Consider the following 20,784-nt stretch of genomic DNA (forward strand, 5'->3'; position numbering starts at 1 on the left):
TTTTGAGTTCATTAGATGTGATATTTTGTTAAGCAATCATTCAGCCTCTACCAAACTTCTGAAAATTAAAAATATTAACAAAATAAAAAAATTTCCTCTGAATTCATGTATCGCAAGAGGTCGAGCATAAACGAATATCGTCTGTTTCCAAGAAATTTATGGTCACACTAAGAAAACTACAGGAATAACATTTTCTGGCGTTATGACCAAACTAAAGCAAGTTTGGCTACAAATAATTCTAACATTTATATGAATATTTATATCACAAAATAAGTACAAACAATAAAATAAAAGATATGGAATACAAAATTAAGCAATAAAAGAATTATGTATAAAAGATTGATGGTTTCATTTTGAAAACCTAACCTTATCTTATATAAGAAACCATGAATACACAAGTTAATAACTTCGGTGACATGTTCAATCAGAACTTGATAGGATCGATCCCTCAGACTTTATAAGAATTAAGTCTTTACAAATTTGTTGCCCTTTTTGTGTATTGCTTTTCTTAACATTTTGCAAGATGGTTTGGGGTTCTTTTGTCTTTGCATGGGAGTCAAAGACGTCTGAGTTCTGAAACTTGAAACTATCTACCGGGTAACTAGTTTTATATGTTTTTTAATTAATTAAAATAACATAACATGTTGTATTGAAATAGTTTGCAAGTTATATATTGTTACACATGAACAAAAATTTAAACATTCCAAAATGAAAGTACATACACATGTATAAAAATTGATAGCATCCTATAAAATCTGTAAAATATTTAGGACATACCACAATTCATTTCTTTCAGATGCTGACAAATTACCGAAGTTACAAGTACTACCTACATATATTTACCTGAAGCTCCTCGATCATAGAAAGATAATTTATTTATAACTTTCAATTACATGTACATGCAGTATACATAATTTTAAAACTTTCCACATGTAATATTTGTATATTAGCTTTCAAATTTTAGGCACCAATAATATTGGAAGACCTATTTTCAATGAAATTATCACAGGATTCTTTGTCGTATGCATATATCATTTGGATGTAGTTTCTAATCAGCATACTTCTATTTTGTTTTGGTTTGCTTTGTTTGTATACTCGTCAACTCTAACTTAAAATTAACTTTTCCCCCTTTTCGCACTTATGTAGACGTACAAGTTTATATATTTATGTGTAAATGTACAGGTGTATGTGTCCATAAATTTTATTGGTATATATCTTTTTATTGTTGCTTTCTTTTTAAGAGTGGAAATAAACTTGCACTTAAACTTGTTTATTTTGTGATGCTTGTCCTATCATAACAGGATTTGATTTTAATAAATCATTTGAATTAGCATTTAAAGCCCCACCTCACTACTGGTAGCTACTTGCTCCCTCTATGTAGAAAACAATGCCTAAGCGGTGACCATTGGTTCCCCATGATCCTCTTTTTGTTATGTTAATTGAGAGCTGAGTTGATGAGATGACTACCTTCCATTGACCACGCTGGGTGGTCTAATCCTTCCTGGCCAAACTAGTACAGACTGCCTTTAAATTCTAGATTATCACTCCATGGAATACAGACCCTGTCTTATTTCTGTTGAGCGAGGGCTTTGATCTCTGCACTGAGCACCTTGGTGATGTGAATGGCTTCCTGGGCTTCATCCCCTCCGATCTTCTCTAGAGCGATGTGAGCCGCCTCACGCACGTTAGATATAGCATCGTTCCTCCTACAAAGAAATAAACAAATAATAAATTCAAGCCGTCTTTCCAATAGGTATTTGTTCAATAATAGGTATTATACAACACGTACATTTAAGTAGATTCTTGTCATGTCATTGGAGAATTGTTGGTCACATGATATTCAATAGATATACTATTGCAAGGGCGTGCATTTTTGGAACTATTCAACGTGCATGCATTTTGGGTTATATGCAGGGCGATTTGAGCAGCCTCACGCACATTAGATATGGCATCGTTCCTCCTACACAGATACAAGGAAGCAGGTTAATTCATCGTAATTTTTCTCTGATAAATTCAGCCATCTTTCCAAGGGTATTTGTCTGATGATCTAGGTATTATACAAATCATTCATGTTTGTGAGTGCATAAGTGAATATGCACTGCAAACAGTTAAAGTTAGAATACCATAACGAACAAGGCTTGTCCAGTCCATTACCCGGCTCATTGTGACTTAACCAAATGAAGTGCATATCACTAAATTCACAAGCTTCAAAACAATTATTTGTTGTAGCGAACAGGTCTGTCATATGAATTCATGAAATTGATAATTGCATTAGAGCTATCCATAATTGGACCAGGAAGGGTACAAACAATTACATCTATTTCATCTGATGGGATACTTTCAGTTGTATCTTAGTTGAGCCGGGGTGGGTACACATATAGCTAGTTGGACCAGACCTGGGCCCTGTTACACAAAACTTACCATTGATGGTAACTTTGCCATCAATGGTAACTACATGATGGAAACCTTGATTTTGATTGGCTGTTGAGCCCTGTTACCATGGTAGTTGCAATTGATGGCAAAGTTACCATCAATGGTAAGTTTTGTGCAATGGGCCCAGGTATAGAACTTATATATCTATTTGATCAGGTGGGTACACATATACCGGTAGCTTACCATAGTTGGACCAAGCTTGGAATAGCTTGCTTAGCCCTCATGTGTCCCAGGGCTAGACAGCAGCTCTGCCTCACGAGGCGGTCCCGGTCTTTCAGCAGGCGCAGCAGACGGCGGATCACGCGGAGGTTCTTGCCGTCCGCGACGCGGGCCAAGGAGAGCGACGCCACGGCCCTGACGTTGTCGTCTTTGTCGGCACAGAGATCCATCATGGCCTCCATGACAGACCGGGTGTGGAACTTGGCTGCATTCAAACAAATAGCAATAGACCAGCTTGGAGTTAGCATATAGTACTTACAAATGACCCCAAAATATCTACAGACCTTTTAAAGCCTATCTGTACTAGTTTGGCCAGGAGAGATTAGACCTCCCTGCATGGTCACTGGCAGGTGGTTATCTCATCAAAGCAGCTCTCAATTAACATAGAAAAAGGGAACCATGGGGGATCAACAGGTACCGCTTAGGCATTGGTCGCTACGTAGAGGGTGCAAGTAGCTATAAGTAGTGCAGTCCTGCTTTAAAGAAGTGCCAAAGGTAAGAGTTTCTTACCCAGATTCTGAATGGCATCAATCCTGACGGTCGAGTCCATACTGAAGACCTCAAGCATAGTGTAGCGTTCCAACGCCTGCTCCTTTACTCGATCCCAAAAGTCAAGCCGCTCTTCATCAATAGTACAGAAATCTAAAGGAACAGAATGGTCCAAAAATAATAACACAAGTATAATAATAGTAATAATGAGATCAATTTTTATAGTGCATGTATTATTTAAATATACTCTACTGCGCTGTGATGAAAACAAAACTTCTAACAGTGCTACTTTACAGACACACAATAAAAAAAACTCATCCTCTCCAAGCGCTATAGTTCTCCTTAGAACTATAAGCTAAGAAAGATAAACGAAATCCTTTTTAAGACTACACCAACAGTCCTTTTCAGGACTACACACCCTCAAGAAAGATTACAGAGAGTCCTTTTCAGGACTCCTCAATCCTCCCTCTCTCTCTCTCTCAGATAGTGCACTCGCAAGCCTACTGTATAATAAAAAAAACTATTGAAAAGCTCCTGAAAACAAGTGCATCTTCAACTAAACTTTAAAGACAGCAACAGATGAGGCTATAGCAACATTTCTGCAGTCTTCATGCTTTTCATCTAATTCTAGGACTCAAAATTAGCAGGCACCTCATACAAATGGATGGCCAGAATCTTAGTTTGGGCGGACCCCCGAAAATTTAAAGGAAGATGGTAGTCAGTTTGAAAGGAAGAAGGTAGTCAGTTTTCATTCCGCTGACACCAGACTCGGTGGAATTAATGTATACCCATTAATGGGTGTACAAATCTCGTACACAGCAAACCTGTGGTCCCATCAAGAAATACCATGAGGTTGTGATCGAGTGGATACGTCACGGACCTGTGGATCACAAGGTCCGCGATTCGAGTCCCGCCGCCGCACTAATGTCCTTTGGCACAACATTGATCTACATTTGCCACACTCAACCCAGGTGATGTAAATGGGTACCTGGCAGGAATTAATTCCTTGAAATGCTAGAGTGCTGTAATGGTAGCCATGCTAAAGCCAGGGTAAAAACCTGGAGCGTCATGAGAGTCAAGTCTGACATATATGAGTACTATACAAGAACCCAATATATTATTATTATTATTATTATTATTATTATTATCGCCTATTGAAAAATTTAGTGTGGAGCCCTGAGACAAGTAGGTCTTGGTCTTTACACTTACATTCATAGCTCTCTTTGGTGATGATATCATCACGCTCCTCATCTAACTCTTCCTTTAAGACGGGTATGATCCATTCCAAGGTTACGCCAATCTTAGATAATTCTTCTGTGCAGTCGTTCTTGAAGGCAGACATAAACCTAAGGAAAAAACAAAAACAAAGAATATGAAAGTGTAACAATCACCCAAAAATGTATTGCTCTTGATTTTGTTTTTCTCTTTTCCTCAAGTGAGGTCTTTATTTGCATAATTTCAATACATATTTACATTAATTACTCAATGATTGATTGAAAAATAACGTTGGCTAAAAATTAAAGTATATCCAACAATTCTTCGAGCATAGTGTTATTAGTATTGCTCTTGAGGTAAGGGGTTCAATGTGGCTATACTGTTTTTTCAAAAGATGAGCTTCAAATAATACCATTACAAAGATATATTGCAATTTTAATACATTCACAGTCAACAGGAAAACGTTTTGTTGAGTAGACTAGTTAACGTAGGAAAGGGCTTGGGTTGTAAGCCTTCAGATAGAGAGATTAAATGCCATACTTACTCTTCTAAAGGCACGTTTTCTTTGTTCTTGAAATGGACAGCCCAGAAGTCTTTCATGATGGCCTCTGTCGGGGGTAAGATCTGATGGACGTTGAGTCTCGTCCTCGTCTCTTTTCTCGTGATCTGTTTGTGCTTCTTAGCACTTCCTTCAGTACGGTCTAACAAAGAAAGAAGAGTTTTATGAGAACAAATTTTTTAAGTTAAAAAAAAGGTCTCTTAAAGGCCGGCTGTACTTGTTCAGCCAGAAGGGATTAAACCACACAGCGAGTCACTGACAGGTGGCTATCTCATTAACTCAGCTCTCAATTATCATAACAAAAAGAGGATCATGGGGGACAAACAGGCACCGATTGGGGAAGTTTCTATATAGAGGAAGCAAGTAGCTACAAGTAGGACAGTGTGGCTTTAAAAAAAGGTGTATAGTTCCTTTTTATCACTTTCCCAGTTTGTTTCACATGCTTGTTCAGATTGTTTAATTGTGCATTTGTGATTTTTAGTCAAATGATGTTACTGGGTTTGCACGATACATCCATGTTTTACAGTACTCCATGACTGCCAATGCACTGCACACATACATAAAGCTAGGGTTATCATTTCCAAGAGCTCTTTGGAAGTGCATAGAGATGTAATTTCATAATTTATGATGTGCTATACAAGAACTGAAGATTATTAAACATGTACATATCTAAGGCTCCAGACGGAACCCTACTGCGGGGGAAGAACAAAAAACGTTTAAAGGCGGCAATATTCTCTTATCTTGCTAAATTTGAGTATATCACGAAATTCACGAAATAAAACCATGCAAAAAAAACAGCTTTATCTATCCTTATACAAAATTACCATGATGGTACACAGTATTTTGGCCACGGTACATGTACCATGGTACTACCATGGTAGTGACATTATTTATATGGTACACTAAATATATACATGCAGAGCCATGGTAGTACTATGGTATTACCATGTTTTTTGTTTTTTTAGGGTATACAGTACATTTATGGACTTACTGGCTTCATCTCCGATCTCTGCGAGCTTCTGTTTGATGCAGGTGGCAAGCTTGTCAAAGGATCCCTGAAAATCATCCTCATCGGAGAAATCAAACCATCTGATTGGAGCCAGCTGGAGACGCCTGTACATTACAGAAAAGATTGAAGTGTACCGATCATCAACAAAATATTTTGAGCTGCATATATTAAAGAGGCTAAAAGGCATCGTTTAACAATGTTAAATCTGAGATACACGATACTATGTGTTATCAGTCTCTGTGATAAGGTGTAATATTGAAGCCCTCAACAAATCGCGCTTCAAAATGATCAAGAAGTGCCTCAAAAAAGTAAAAACCTTTGAGTGACCGGTATTTACAATACCAGTACTCGTTTTCTCCAATAGACTTTAGTGTTATGAAAACCGTTTGGCAAACGCAAAATTTGATGTCGATTTTTAATCATAATCAGACAGGCGATCAGCTTGGAAAAGTCATGTGGTTCCTAACTGACCTAAAGGTTTATAATTATCATTGCAGCATGAGCTAAATCAAGGATTTTTTTTAAAGGATCTAAGACAAAGTTACTGGATCCCTTTAAAGTTGCTATGCTACACTTTTGCCCATGAAGTTGATTCGTTTCACTGAGAGTATGTTTAAACTTTCAATATCTCTTTTTGGAAACTAATATTTATCTACAGTAGGCTTGCAGTTGCACCATGTGAGAGAGAGGTAGGATTGGAAGTCCTGAAAAGGACTCTCGAAATTTCTCTTTCTTGAGTGTGTGTAGTCCTCAAAAGGGACTGTTTATATATAGCTCAAATTTCTGAAATACACTATTGCCCATGGAGTAGGAATATTTCTTTTTCGTACCTCTTTTAATTCAATGATTTTGACAATATGATTTATTCACGATCGATAACGTTTATATATTCACAGAGCTTTATCTATCAAGGATATTACCATTTTGTCACAATTATTTAATAAAAAGAGGTAAGAAAACTAAAAAAAACTTTTAATTCAATGATTTTGACAATATGATTTATTCATGATGGATATTAAAGGTTTATATATTCACAAAGCTTTATCTATCAAGGATAAACAATATTGTCACAATTATTTAATAAAAAGAGGTAAGAAAACTAAAAAACTTGGCAAGGGTATGAATACTTTTAGTTGTTAACTATATGTACAGAGTGTACTGCATAAGCAACCATTTTCCATTTGCTCCACACAGGTTTCTCATTAAACAGGACATGAAAGTGAAACCACACGGATGATGAAGAAAAACCACAAAAGATTAACAAATCAACTGCAAACGATATGAGATGAAGTTCGCGGTTCACCACACCAGTAAGCAGTAGCCTTCAACCACATATATAAATCTGTACAGATCAAGTATCAAAAGAACCAATAAGTCATAATTGTGCAAATAAACAGTTTGGTCATGCCATGTGCACTGTGCATAATAACGGACTGTTTGCATCATAGTGTTTGAAAGGTGTAGAGTCAATCGAAACAGGGTACCTACACTTTTTTGCTGCAGCACAAGCCTTGTTCAGACATTACGCAGTAAACTGTGGTGTATTGATGTATTTTTATAAAGTCAGTGTAAAAGGGTTCAAAATATTTATCTTATGACACAGTGCTCAGTGAATACATGTAGCGTGCAAATGGCATTCTTTTACACTTAGAAATACTGCAGCGTTTGTTTGGTTGTTGTGGGGGGGGGGGGGGTTGCGGCTGCTTTATTTGGACGAGCCTTCTTTTGCTCAGGTCTTGACTTCTGGCAAGGAAACCATATTCTGACTTGTTTATCTTGCAGTAGATCTGTGGTACCAATCAGCAAATTATGTAAATAGACTTACTATACAAAAAATGTCTGGAAACAGAAGAAGAAGAGTATGATGGAGAAATGGAAATAAATTCATGTAGAACAATTGTATGAAAACATGATGATCAAAATTGGAGCTACAGTCAGGTATCAAATTTGGACATTAGCAAAGTTTGTTAAATGTAAATCTAAACACCCAACCTATTGGTTGCTGATTCTTGGCCGACGCTGTTCGGACGAGCCTTATAACAAGCCCAAATATGTGATTGATGTCAGTAGATCGAAGCATTAAATTCTCATCTAAACACCCAATAGGTTGGCTCCTGTTTATTGGCCTATGCTGTTCGGACGAGCCCTACTTACATGCCAAAATCCATGACCTCTGTGACTTGCTTATGAGGTTGTATCATGCAAGGGTAGATGGGTTTGCTGGAGACATAGGCCAAGGCTAACTCGTCTTTGCAGTACTTAGAGGTAGCAGACCTGGTACTGAGGAGTGAAAGGAAGAGCTAAAGAGAGATGGAGAGAGAGAAAGAGAGGGTACATTCAAATGAGTCACAAATATGAGTTGATGATGAAGTGCATGAATGGATAATTAAAGCCACATAGCAGTCGGTGTCCAGGGGGGTGTTTCACAAAGATTCAAAGTTGCCCTTAACTCTAAGTTTGACTTAAATATTATGGAGAGCCATTTGTAGCCTTATAATGAAATATATCAAAAAGCAAAAATTGATGTATTTTAGACTTTTCATAAAATTCCACATCAAGAAACCTTAGGACATTGTATTCATTTAAGAAGGCAGTTAAAACTATGTTATTGTCTAAGTATTGATCATGTCGTGTGTAATTGCACTGTATTCATGTTCGTGTGTACAGTGACTGTATATTCAATAATGATGTGTACTCGTCCATGACCTAGCATCGTTTAGCCATTTTATGAATAAACCTGCATTCAATCAGCAGATGTACGAGATTTATTGTGTTATTACCAACGCTCCTTCTCTCCCCTTTCCTTTTCTTCTCTGCAAGTCAGTCTTTTCTATTTGTATTTGTTATTGTTGTTGTATCTAAGTTGAGGGCTGCGGGCACGTCAAGCTACTTTGCTTATTTCTGTAGCCCTCCTGCATCTAATGTATGTTAATAAATGCATTCAATATATTTGTTTAAATTCGTTCATTATCTGTATAAAATTATATACACTTAAAATATTGTATCAAACCATATTATGTTCATGAAAATGTATGATGAAAAAAGAAAAAAAAAGATGCAGAAACCAATAAATCAAATCAAAATCAAAATCAAATCAAAAGAACATGAAATCTCCCATGATAATAGAAAATATGAATGATTTGAATCAACATTTTATGCTTTTTAAAATAACTTTTACAAAATATTTTTAAAGGTAAAGACCAGTTATGGTCATGCGATTGCATTGTGAAAGAAACGTTGTGGAATCGATCAGAAAAGGTTGATCATCTAGCATCTAGCATCTGCAAGGTTCTGGAATCATCAAAATGATAAGAAATTTGGCCCATTCTTCGTAAAGTTACAAGCACTATACACAGAAAGATGTATATGGGACTACCCTATATCTCTCACAGACCATGAGAGAAACAAATTTACCAAATATATGAATTAGTAGGCGGTTTCCCGGCATTTTTTTTATCATCATGTATTAGTCAAAACATATTCTTTCACATGATTGGTAATGAGAGCTTCCATTTCATTTTTGAAAGTGGGGCGTTTCCAATACTGGTCTTTACCTTTAAGGACGCTTATACATGTAGATAAGTTCAACGTAGGATCTTTGTGAAACACCCCCCAGACGTATGCATCATAATTTGTTGACACCAGATTTAGTTGAATTACCAATTAATGTGTGTACAGGTCTCTTAGGCAGCGAAACCTGTTGTCCCACCAGAAAATACTCCAGCTTGCCTTCATATCTCGAGAGTGAAGGAAGTATTATTATGATGAGAATTCATTATCATAATGGCAGTACTATAAGTTCAAGGTACCGTGCATTACATAAGACCTGTTGGGTAAAAAAGTGAAGTCCAATCTTGGTGACTGATAACACCTTATTGGGTAAACACCCAAATGGTGTCAAATTCCCCATTGGAACCCACTACTATGAACCTTTAACCTATGCAGGGGAGAGCGAGATCAAAAGAGAGAGAGATCGAGATAGAACAAAGTAGAGGGAGCAAGAGATTGAGAGAGAAGGACAGAAAGGGAAGGGGAAGAAAGAAGATGGAAGGGAGAAGAAGGAAAGTGAGAAGAGGGAAAGGGAGAGGGGGAAAGGGAGAGGGAAGAGAGCGAGATTGAAATACAAGAGATTGACAGAGGAGACAAAGGGCAGGGGAGACAGAGAGAGAAGTGGGGAAGAGAGAGGGAGATTTAAAGAGAGTGGAGATCGAGAGACAAGGTAAAAAGAGAGAGAGGGAAGAGAAAGGGGTTCAAAAATCAGCAATGGAGAGAGTGGAATGGTGTATGCAGCACTAAGATGAACAGATACAATGACTTGAATGGTTACGCCACTTTACAGACGCTCACAGTGCTGAACAAACTACAATGACCTTTGCATCCTACCCAGTATCCAATTAACACCTGGGTGAAAAGTGGCAAATGTGAATTACTGCCTTGCCAAAGGATGCACATGCTAGTGCCAGGTCAGGATTTGAACCCTCGACCTTTGGATTGAGAGTCAAGTGAACAAACTATCACACCAATACACATGCACATGAAGATACATTTGGAAAGAAAAACGTATTTAGAAGTACTGACATTTATAAGGTTTTTGCACACAGGGCAAGCCATGTTCTAACATTACACAGAGCTTGCCAATGGACTGTGGTTTCATTCTTACTGTGCTTCTTTCAATATTTTTACAAAAAACCTTACAGAAAATTCTTAGACACCATTTCTGCTTTCTTTTAGAGTACCGTAGCTTGCTAAATTAGGTGTGGAATTTCCTTTGCCTCTCAATGCATTGACATTGCAATTTCTTTTGAGTTTCAGGCATTTGTTTACACACCATTCAATTTGTTTACACACCATTCTATTGACTAAGCAAATTTTACTTTACACGTAAAGCACAATGACTATTCAACTGTAACAAAAAAATGACCCAAAAGTAGGCCAAATATTTGCCTCGTCTGATCATGAGTCTGCTATATTTTTTTGGCCTTGAAATCACAGAATTTTAATAAGAAAAATATGTACCAGACCGGATGCCACTTGTCTTCATTGGATAAAGAGCAGTGGCCTACAATTTAGCTACAAGGGTACAGACATGTATGTACAATATGTACATGCACAGTAGTTAAGCAAAAAAAAAGTGTTTGATTAATTGCACCTTCCAAAATTCATAACTTTCTTGTTTTGAATTGCTTTTTGCTCAAACTTTCCCTGACCTGTTTCTCTCATTTTTCTGCTGACATTAGAACCGACTTAATATCAGGGTGAACTTCCCATTGACCGTTGGGCTTATGCTACGCTATTAAACACTTGATTAGGTTTACATGTAATTTAACCCATATTAGCAGAATTTTTTTTTTAAAAGGTCAAAATAAATTGGATTTTCCTCGTCAAGTTGCGTAACAATTATTTGTAATTTCCACTCTTTTCATACATGTAGTTAAAATGTATACCGTAATCAGTTGAATCGGTGCGAATAATTTTTTGTTTTTAAATCAACATGAAACAGCCATTGTGTAAAAAAAACAGAAACAGTGATTATACATCTCTCTCTCTCTGCACTGCCAATTTAGAGATGTCAATGATTATTTTTGATCAAATCGCTCTTATTCATGAATGGCACAATGTACTGACACGGAAATGAACTCAAAATTCACAGAGACTTTTTGCACTTTCTCCAAATTATGTAAAATATGTCATTCCGAGCATCCTACATGTAGATAAAAAGATTAAAAAATAATAAAATGTCGCTAAAAAGGGACCATAAATTGCTCTGGGTTTACGCATGGTAGTGGGAATAAGAGACATACCTTGGCATCTATGATAGCTTGTCCAATCTTGTTCAGGAACTCGACGCCAGCCTTCAAACCCGTCTCATCGACCCATACAGAGATACCAGCTTTCTCTAGGGCATCTAAATGCACATATAGATAATATTAGTAAAAGGTTGCAGTTTTATCAAACAGCAATAGAAGAGGCGCGATAGCTCAGTCGGTAGAGCAGTGGTCTAGTAACCCGTTGACCCGGGTATGAAACCAAGGCGATGCGCTACTGCCCTTTGGTAAGGCATTAATTCTCATTACCAGGTCCCTCGGAGAGGACCTAAAGCCGTTGGTCTTCTGGTTGCTTACTAACAAGCATTTATTGCTTTCTTTAATGTCAGGTAAACTAACCACCACTATCACCACAATATATTTTCTTTTTAAGGTTCAGATATTGCGCTATGTCAGAATGCATTTTTATGTATTATTGCAAAGTACATGTAGGGTAAATTTTGTGAAATGTGTACTTGATACGAACAAAAGAAAAGTTATGCACATATCTAGAGACCATTTGCACCCATTTTTCCTCACACAGGGGTCTTATCTTTTAAAGAAATGTTTTTCAAAGTACAAATAGGGGTAAATTTTGAATTCGACTAATGATCATGCATAACCCCTTTGATTATGAAGTAATACATTAACATATATATATTCATCATTTACGATTAGAAACTTACAATTCCATTATCCGTATCACTGAATATATTTATCACCATTACTTATCATCATTTATCATCATGATTTTTCATCACCATCATCACAATCCTCATCACAAGCATCATCATAACCATCATCAAAACCACCATCATCATCATCATCTGTGATCATCATCATCATCATCATCCTTATCATCAACATCGTCATCATTATTAGCATCATAACCACCACCATTATCATCACCATCATCAGCATCACCATCATAACCATTATCATCAACATCATAATAATCATCCTCCTCATCATCAACATCATCAGCATCACCACCACCACCACCAAGTCCACCATCAACATCCTTCTCCTCCTCAGCACTCTTATTAGTAGCATCATTCATGATAGAAACTCACCTGTCATCATCCTCATCACAAGCGTCATCATCATCATCATCATCATCATCATAACCATTATCCTCAGCAGCATCATCAGCAATCTTATTATTAGAAGTAGTATCATTCATGATCAGATAGAATCTTACCTATCATCATCCTCATCTTGTCCCTGTCCTGATGGCTGTAACTGATCATGAGGTCCTTGGGTTCCATGCTTGATGAACGCTCCGTCTGTCTCTCCATCCCAACCTGTGAATCCTGTGCCGAAGGGCCTTCAACCTGTGGAGACGTAGATTTGCTCTTGGTAGTCACTTCTTGATTTTCGCCATCTTGATTCCGTTTTTGTGGAATATCCTCTACCACACATTCCTGTCTATGGTTACTACCGTCTATAGGATCTCCGCTCTTTGGAGTATTTGGGCTGATTCTTCCTTTATCTTTTTTGTGTTTGTGCACGCTACTACTAGCGCCCATGGTCAGTTAAAACAAGTGCTGGGCTTGCATGCAGAGTTGGCAAATAGTGAATAAACTTGCAGTGTCAGACATGCAGTTAGGGCAATCTACATGTAGGATAGATCTGTGAAGATAACTTGCTTTAGCCCACATCCAAAACACCAGGCAGGTTAGATGAACAATCAGCGAGCAAGGTCAAAGTTCAAGAAGAAAGATCAGCCAAACACCTATGTTGTTCTACAGGTACATATGAAATAGGAAAATAGGAAAATGTGGAATTGTGGATTACAACATACAATGTAAAATGAGGATGATGAAAGGAATGGCTTACTTTGTTCAATCAGGTCTTCGCGTCTTCATGTTCCACGAACCCTAATTACCCACAAATTGGATGTAACATAGTTTGAGAAATATGCCCCTCTTATCGCCAAAATATTGGGTCTAGTTTACCCAAAAAGTTCTGAAAACCTATTGTAAGGTTTTAATTTCACTGATCCAAGTGGTTACTTGTTTATTTTACACTGTACATTTATTTTCCACTCCGTTATGCTTTAGCGCACTCCTGACCTACATTCATTCTCTCCTGTCTGCTAGCTCTTGGCTTCTATTGTTCTGTCCCTATTCATTCATCCTCATGCACATTACCTGCTATAGCACCACACACACACACACACTCTTCCTTATCTCTTAGCTATTCAACCCAGCACACATGGCACATGGCACTCTATCTTTTACAAGCTTTTCTATTGGTTACCTACTTATTGTCCAATCTTGTGATTGGTGATTATTGTTTGATGGACTGCATGTCAGCCATCTTGGCAGCCATTTTGTGGTTGGAATAAAATCTATAGTGCAGCTCAAGTCCTCAACCATGTGAGACCACTTTTGTTTTGTGTGGGACTTTACACTATGATACAGCAAATCTACGAAAAAGTCTAATCTCAACTGGACACTTTTTAATTTAAGATAAATAATTACAAGAGTTTATTTTTAAAAAGGCCAGCGATTGACACCTCATCGTTTTCTGATTGGATGGGCATGCTTTCACAAATGTACACGTACATGTATCTGATGGCCCACCTTTGGAAAAATTGTGATTATTTTCATTAATTTTACCCAACCTTTAGTGAGTATGGACATTGGAGGTATATTTTCACAAAAGTTTGTGTTACAACACAACACACAGACCTGACGGAACAAAGTAAGCCTAAAGGAATACATGTACATCACAATACAGGACAGGAGGTTTCTTTGTCTGAAAATATTGACTTTTGAGATTTCTAAGCCTACATGTATATTACCTGGATATCATAACGCACATTAAGTCTAAAGACTTGTAGAGGGCCATTCGACAGGTCTGATCCCTGATCACTTAAAGCTCATCAAATCAATCCTCAAGGGTCAAAATTTAGTTTAAACAGTTAGGTTCAAAATTATTACACTTCAGTTTCCAGTGGTCATTGAGCTTGGACTTAAATCATACAAATAATCAACTAACAAAAATTTTGTTTTAAAGTACTTTCGGATAGGCAAATACAGTATGGCTAATTGGAGTGTTTCATCTTTTCTGGGCCCTGTCTTGTACATATGTACACAGTTACGATTAATCGCAACTACACTTGCGATTGATATCAATCGCAACTACAATGTATGTACATACATGTACATGTAAAAGATTGGAGAGTGCAAACTTGTGATTGATTAGAGGACTTGCAAATTGCAATCAATTTGTATCAATCACAACTCTTTATAAGACGGGTCCTGGATGGCATAAATGAAAAATCAGAATGCTTTTCATGATATCCCAAAGTACATGTACATGTATGTACCAACAGTTGTATGGCCCAATTTGGAGACTACGTGTATGTGAATGAAATTCCCACGTGGGAGACAGTCTCATAAATACATCTTTGTATTCAGCTCACAAAAGAACAAAGAAAAGTATATATACTGGGGTGTGCAGGTGGACCACTAGGGGTTTCCCCCTACTCTTATACCAATAGTGCAGTGGGTTCTTAACGTTTACAGTATAGGTGGCGACTCTCCTCTACACAGGGCCTCCCATGTTGCCAATATTATTAGCCTGCAATGACTCCATGTAAGTTAGTCTAAGTCTACTATAGATTTGAGAAAACCCTCTACTGTAAGTACCCAGTATTCTTCCCAAACCATCACCAGAATAAGGCACATGGGCAATTCCACGGTAACGGAAGGACACTCAGACAAGATTTTTGAACTTCAGGTTCATACTAAAAGAAATGTTTTATTAGTATGTATTAAACTATGGGGAACAAAATGTGTTTCAGTCAAGTGGAAAGCTTCATCAACTTCACAAAGTTTGGATAAACACTAATTAACTGGAAAAACCATGTCCATTTTTATGTCCTTCCGTTACCGAGATAATTAATATGCACATTCTTAAACTACTTAACTATAATGACAATTTTTTGGGGGAGAATTAAAGGCACTTACATACATGTAGGTATTATATCTGTACTGTTTCACATCTTATACTAATAAAACAGTTCTTTTAGTATGAACCTGAAGTTCAAAAATCTTGTCTGAGTGTCCTTCCGTTACCGTGGAATTGCCCACATGCATGTTATTTTGTTCAATAAACAAACTACACACAAAATCTCCAAAGCAAAAAGACAGAAAACATGACAATTCACATACATGTAGACACAAAGGGGATGAAATCCATTCTGAAAGGGAGGGGGGAGGGGGGTTGGTAGATATTTGTCAGCAGGGCTAGGGCTTCCCCTCAGGATTCGCGCCTTTGTTTTAAAGCGCTAGGCCAAAACAACATACCAGTAGTATTTATATGAAGAAAAAGACTTGATGAACAAATCACAGTGTATTTTTGAAGCATAAGATTGTGATAAATTCATTCGAGGTGAAGAATATATATATATTGAGTTTTGAAAAGCATAACTTCTTGCCATCTTTATTAAAAAAGCTTTGCTTTGATGCCCATCCTCTGTTCATGGAACCCATATTAAATTATGCAAGAGTGTGGTTTTGAAATGACATCACATTCAAATGATTCATAATGTTTCTTCCACATTCTAATTTCTACTTCTAGTCTTTAATTTATGAATTATTATTTATAAGATAAGATATTTAGTTGTCTTTCTTTCAAATGACATACACTGTACCTGTACACATAGACAGAGCATAACATTAGATCATTACACATTTACAATGCAAAAAACAAATTATGGTAATGATAAAGACAAAGTGAACTAAAAGAAAGACGAGGAGATCCTGGCAAGAGCAGAGCTCGTAAGTTTTAGGGTTTTTGGTTGGTAGTTGGTACATCAATAAGCAACAAGATAAACATAATGGGAGTACATATTTGTGACTACATGTACCTAAGAATACATTAGGAAAAAGGTGGTATCAGAAACAAGAAGTGTACACACACATCAACAACAAAAATTGAGAGAAAAGACTAGACAAGACGGAAGAAAAGAGAGAAAATATGGGACAGTGTGATGTTACAATCAAGAAGGCAATGCGAATTTCTGCATGCGGCAGAGAGAATCGTTGATGGGAGCATTTCCCGCGGAGTTAATAATCATGTAATGAAATTTATATATTCATCATGCATAGAGTAAAGGAGCCGGTAATCGGCCAGCTCCAGTTTTCGGCCGATTGGTTGGATGCGAGGTAAAATCACTCTAAAATACATCGCATAATAGCATAACACATATCCCACACATACCATACCATGCCAGTGTCACTGAAGAACCATATTATAATATTAAATATATCCAAAAATATCACATTTTAGCAATGTAATCGGCGGTCTCGCTACCCGAATCTGAAAAATCGAGTATCTTACGCGTGTTTGTAAGAAATATGGGTACCATAAAATGAGCTTTATTTCAAGTATTTTTCAGATTTAGAGCCCGATTTTGTGCTAGTCGCAAGCTCAAAAGTATCTCATCGCATGTATTAAATCAATGCAGCCGCACACCGCAACGCACACACGATATCTCTGTCTAATTCAGATTCCAATATCCGATCACCACAGTACTAGTTTTCGGCCTGGCGAGCTCCGGGGAGCTCCGGCGTGGGATATCTGCTCCGCCCGCTAGTGCTATAGATCAGCGCGGAAACGCACGGCGCGTGCGCGCGCTTCCTATTGACTTTGTACATGCGGCCAAAAACTGGTACGCTATGCCGAAAACTGACTCCGAAACAGTGAAAATTGAAATGAATATTGTCATGGCAATTCGTGATTTTTTTCTGGGATTCTTGTTTTGTTTAAATAATAATATTTGCTTCATGATTTGAACAAAAAATGATAATAAATAGGAAGTAAAGGGTCCTAAAAATAGGATTTTGTCTTAAGTGGCCGAAAACGGGCTCCTTTACTCTAATTACAGAGCTACCAAGTGTCACGCATTATGCGTGACGTCACACATTTTGAGGGTCTGAAACTCTGAAAACGCTCTCACGCACGACGAGCGCGACTTTGAAAAAACGTTATTCGCTAGTCTATACGTCACCCTCTCGCATCATCGTGCGCCAAGTCATGAAAATGTCATGCATAGCTGATCTTTAAAATTGGCGTCTCTGTAGTTAAGGTTTGCTTTTTTAATATTGTAGGATGATTATCATCATCATGATTGTCAGCTTTTGAAAAATTTGCAGTCTAGATCTAAAAATTATTAAAAGAATGTTTGATAACAAAAAAGTCAAGATCGGACCGCTGGCAACCAGCACTGCGCCTGACTGGTCTTGCCAGATCTACAAGTACACGATCGATGTCATTCCAAAATGATGATTGAATAAAGTGCTAGACTCTTGACTGAGTCAAACCCAAACCAAAGTAAGTTAAGACATTCATCATGTTCATGCAAGTTACAGTAGATTTTAATACACACAAAGCAATACATGGGACCACACATCCTGCCATAAATAACTGTGTCAGTGTGTGAAGCCTTGCAAGACTTTCACTGGTCAATTAGACAGGATTTATCAAGTAAATGACAGCTTTTTTAAAGAAATAAACTTATGAAATAATGTATAATGATGCCAATATTAACATTTTATGAAAATAATATATTCAAAATTGATATAAGCTACAAGCTTGAAAGTTTTCTCACTTACCTTAATTTATCGCTGAAAGCTAAAGTGAAAACTAAGGCGGATATTCATGAACAGCTACAGATTCTTTAGCGCTATTGCTATAGTATAGTAATCTCCACGGAGGTACTACGAAAATAAGTCAGAGTAGATTGTCTTGACACTATTAAATGTCTATGGCTAAACTCGACTCGCTTGGTTCTTGTATTCCGTGTATTGTGCAATACCTATAAATAGTTCTTATGTAAACTATTTTCCATTTCATTTTGCTCCTGGAAAAATTCACTGAAGCATGATTCATTAAAATGCATGGTATGAGCCTTCCTTTCCTTTTCTTTTCCTTTTCTTTTTCCACTCTCTAGCTCTTCCCTTCTCTTCGCTCTTCTCTTCTGCTCTCTTATCTTCACTTCTTTTATTTTCATTTCTTTCCTCTTTTTCTTTTCATTATTCTTTTCTTCTGAATTGCATTTTTTCCCCCATTTTTCTCTCCGTTTTTTTTTCTTTGTTAATTTCCTATTCTTTCCTTTCTTTCTTTCTCTCTCTCTCTCTTTTCTCTTCTTCTTTTCCTTTTTTTTTCTTCTTTTTATTTTCTTTTCCTTTTCATTTTTCTCTCCTTTTTTTCACTTTTTTTTTGGTTATTTCCTATTCTTTCCTTTCTTTCTCTCTCTCTCTCTCTCTCTCTTTTCTCTTCTTCTTTTCTTTTTTTTTCTTCATTTTCTTTTCTTTTCTTTTCAATTTTCTCTCCTTCCCCCCCCCCCCTTTTTTTTTTTGGTTATTTCCTATTTTTTCCTTTCTTTCTCTCTCTCTCTCTTTTTTCTCTTCTTCATTTCTTTACTTTTCTTTTCTTTTTCTTTTCTTTTCTTTTCTTTTCTTTTCTTTTCTTTTCTTTTCTTTTTCTTTTCTTTTCTTTTCTTTTCTTTTCTTTTTCTTTTCTTTTCTTTTCTTTTCTTTTCTTTTCTTTTCTTTTCTTTTTCTTTTTCTTTTCTTTTCTTTTCTTTTCTTTTTGCACCCTCACCCGATCTCCTGACGTCCATATTATATAGATTAGGAAGGGGTTTTTTTAATTTCTAATATCAGGGTCAAATCCTTATACTTTCAGACCAAGGGACGTCCTCAAAAGCTTGGATTTTGGCACTGAATGTTTTCTGTCATTGAAAAAGTAATTTTCCCCTCGCAGTGGGAACTTTTTTTTTTTTTTTGGTCTCGAAATTTCAAAATTTGACATTTTTCTTCGTTGGGGAGGGGGTAAGGTCACCTTTTTTAGGTTAACCGTGGGTATAATTTTTTTTTATTTTTTTTTAATAATTAAAAAAAAAAAAAAAAAAAAAAAAAAAAAAAAAAAAAAAAAAAAAAAACCAAAGGGGGGGGGGGGGGGGGGGGTTTGGTTTTTTTTTAGGGGGGTTTACACACATAAAAATACCAAAGGGGGGTTTGAACCCCCAAAACCCCCCCCCCCCCCCCCCCCCCCTGCGTACGCCCCTGGTTATGTAGTTAGATTTATGTTTTTACATACATGAGCTCAATAAAAAGCATTCAAAATATATTTTTCACTGTAATGTTTTCAACAAGAGATGACGCTCGACCAACATGAACAGGGTTTTATCAGTCATCATTGATATAATATTTTCCAAATTTGTTGTTTCTTTCCATTATGATTTCGCAATAAACTTGAAATCAATTTTTTTTTTTTTTTTGGTTTGGCCTCAATGTTTTTTTTATATTATTTTGATAAATTGATACTGTATTTGATATCATGTTGCAAATAAGATTGAGCGCATATCGTACGTTATCGTCCACTGTCAACCTTTTACTTTAAAAAAATCCTCATTTGTCATTTCATAATCTTTAGATGATTTAATTATTGCCAGAAAGTTCGTATACTCACTTACAATTTTTAAAAAAAATTAAAAGTTAATGTTACTACATGATTGTAACCGAGACCATTGTTTTGATATAACTCTGCTCATAATAATTATAGCCGGCTTTACAATATTTATGGCCGGGGAGCTTCTCTTACATTACCGTAATTTAAAGTAGACCATTTCAAATTGATATCAATTAGAGACGAGGTAATACATGAATACTACCGCGTAGTGACAACAACAGGCAATGTTTGCAATTCGGCATACTGACTGCAACTATATTAATGTTTGCACTTTGTAAATATGATTATACAAAAATGGTGCAGCTTCTCTTACAAGTACAGTCGAACCTATAGTGACCACCTATATCTATCTATAAAAAGACATTTTGTTTCCCTTGAAATTTGTTTCTCATTGAAACATGTTCTAAAGGAACCTGTTTACAAAGACCACTTTCCCTTGGGCGGTCGCTAAAGACAGTGACTGTATTAGGGGCCCGGCTATACTTTGAGTGTCAGTTTCCACAGATCCCAAATAATTGTTCCATCTGATGTTTAACTAGCATAGCAACACGTGTCGTAGGAGTTCG

General features: G+C 36.7%; 1 protein-coding gene across 3 annotated transcripts; it reads right to left on the reverse strand.

Moving 5' to 3' along the window:
* Positions 1 to 1,430: 1,430 nt before the first annotated feature.
* On the reverse strand, positions 1,431 to 18,536 carry LOC115918754. 3 transcript variants are annotated; one of them, XM_030989445.1, is made up of 10 exons: positions 18,358 to 18,527; positions 12,930 to 13,473; positions 11,726 to 11,829; positions 8,079 to 8,224; positions 5,907 to 6,028; positions 4,901 to 5,057; positions 4,351 to 4,487; positions 3,163 to 3,294; positions 2,617 to 2,857; positions 1,431 to 1,706 (listed from the first exon to the last, which is right to left on the reverse strand). In XM_030989445.1, the coding sequence occupies exons 2-10, from the start codon at positions 13,255 to 13,257 to the stop codon at positions 1,568 to 1,570; spliced, it is 1,506 nt and encodes a 501-aa protein (XP_030845305.1). In that variant the 5' UTR covers positions 13,258 to 13,473; positions 18,358 to 18,527; the 3' UTR covers positions 1,431 to 1,567. The 3 variants fall into 3 exon arrangements, with proteins under 3 accessions (XP_030845305.1, XP_030845304.1, XP_030845306.1); XM_030989444.1 differs by lacking the exon at positions 1,431 to 1,706 and adding an exon at positions 1,789 to 1,960 and having other exon boundaries at positions 18,358 to 18,536; XM_030989446.1 differs by lacking the exon at positions 1,431 to 1,706 and adding an exon at positions 1,789 to 1,960 and having other exon boundaries at positions 12,930 to 13,062; positions 18,358 to 18,532.
* Between the last annotated feature and the right edge of the window lie 2,248 nt (positions 18,537 to 20,784).

The sequence above is a fragment of the Strongylocentrotus purpuratus genome, unplaced genomic scaffold, assembly GCF_000002235.5.
Source record: "Strongylocentrotus purpuratus isolate Spur 01 unplaced genomic scaffold, Spur_5.0 spur5_scaffold_18, whole genome shotgun sequence".
NCBI classification, from domain to species: domain Eukaryota; kingdom Metazoa; phylum Echinodermata; class Echinoidea; order Camarodonta; family Strongylocentrotidae; genus Strongylocentrotus; species Strongylocentrotus purpuratus.

Bases quoted from the DNA above. Each gene is read 5' to 3' on its own strand.
- LOC115918754 (XM_030989444.1), bottom strand. From the start codon at position 13,257: ATGGGCGCTAGTAGTAGCGTGCACAAACACAAAAAAGATAAAGGAAGA. The intron at 4,488-4,900 runs GTAAGTATGGCA...TTTTTTCCTTAG, and splicing joins GAAAACGTGCCTTTAGAAGA to GTTTATGTCTGCCTTCAAGA. The intron at 3,295-4,350 runs GTAAGTGTAAAG...CTGTTCCTTTAG, and splicing joins CACCAAAGAGAGCTATGAAT to ATTTCTGTACTATTGATGAA.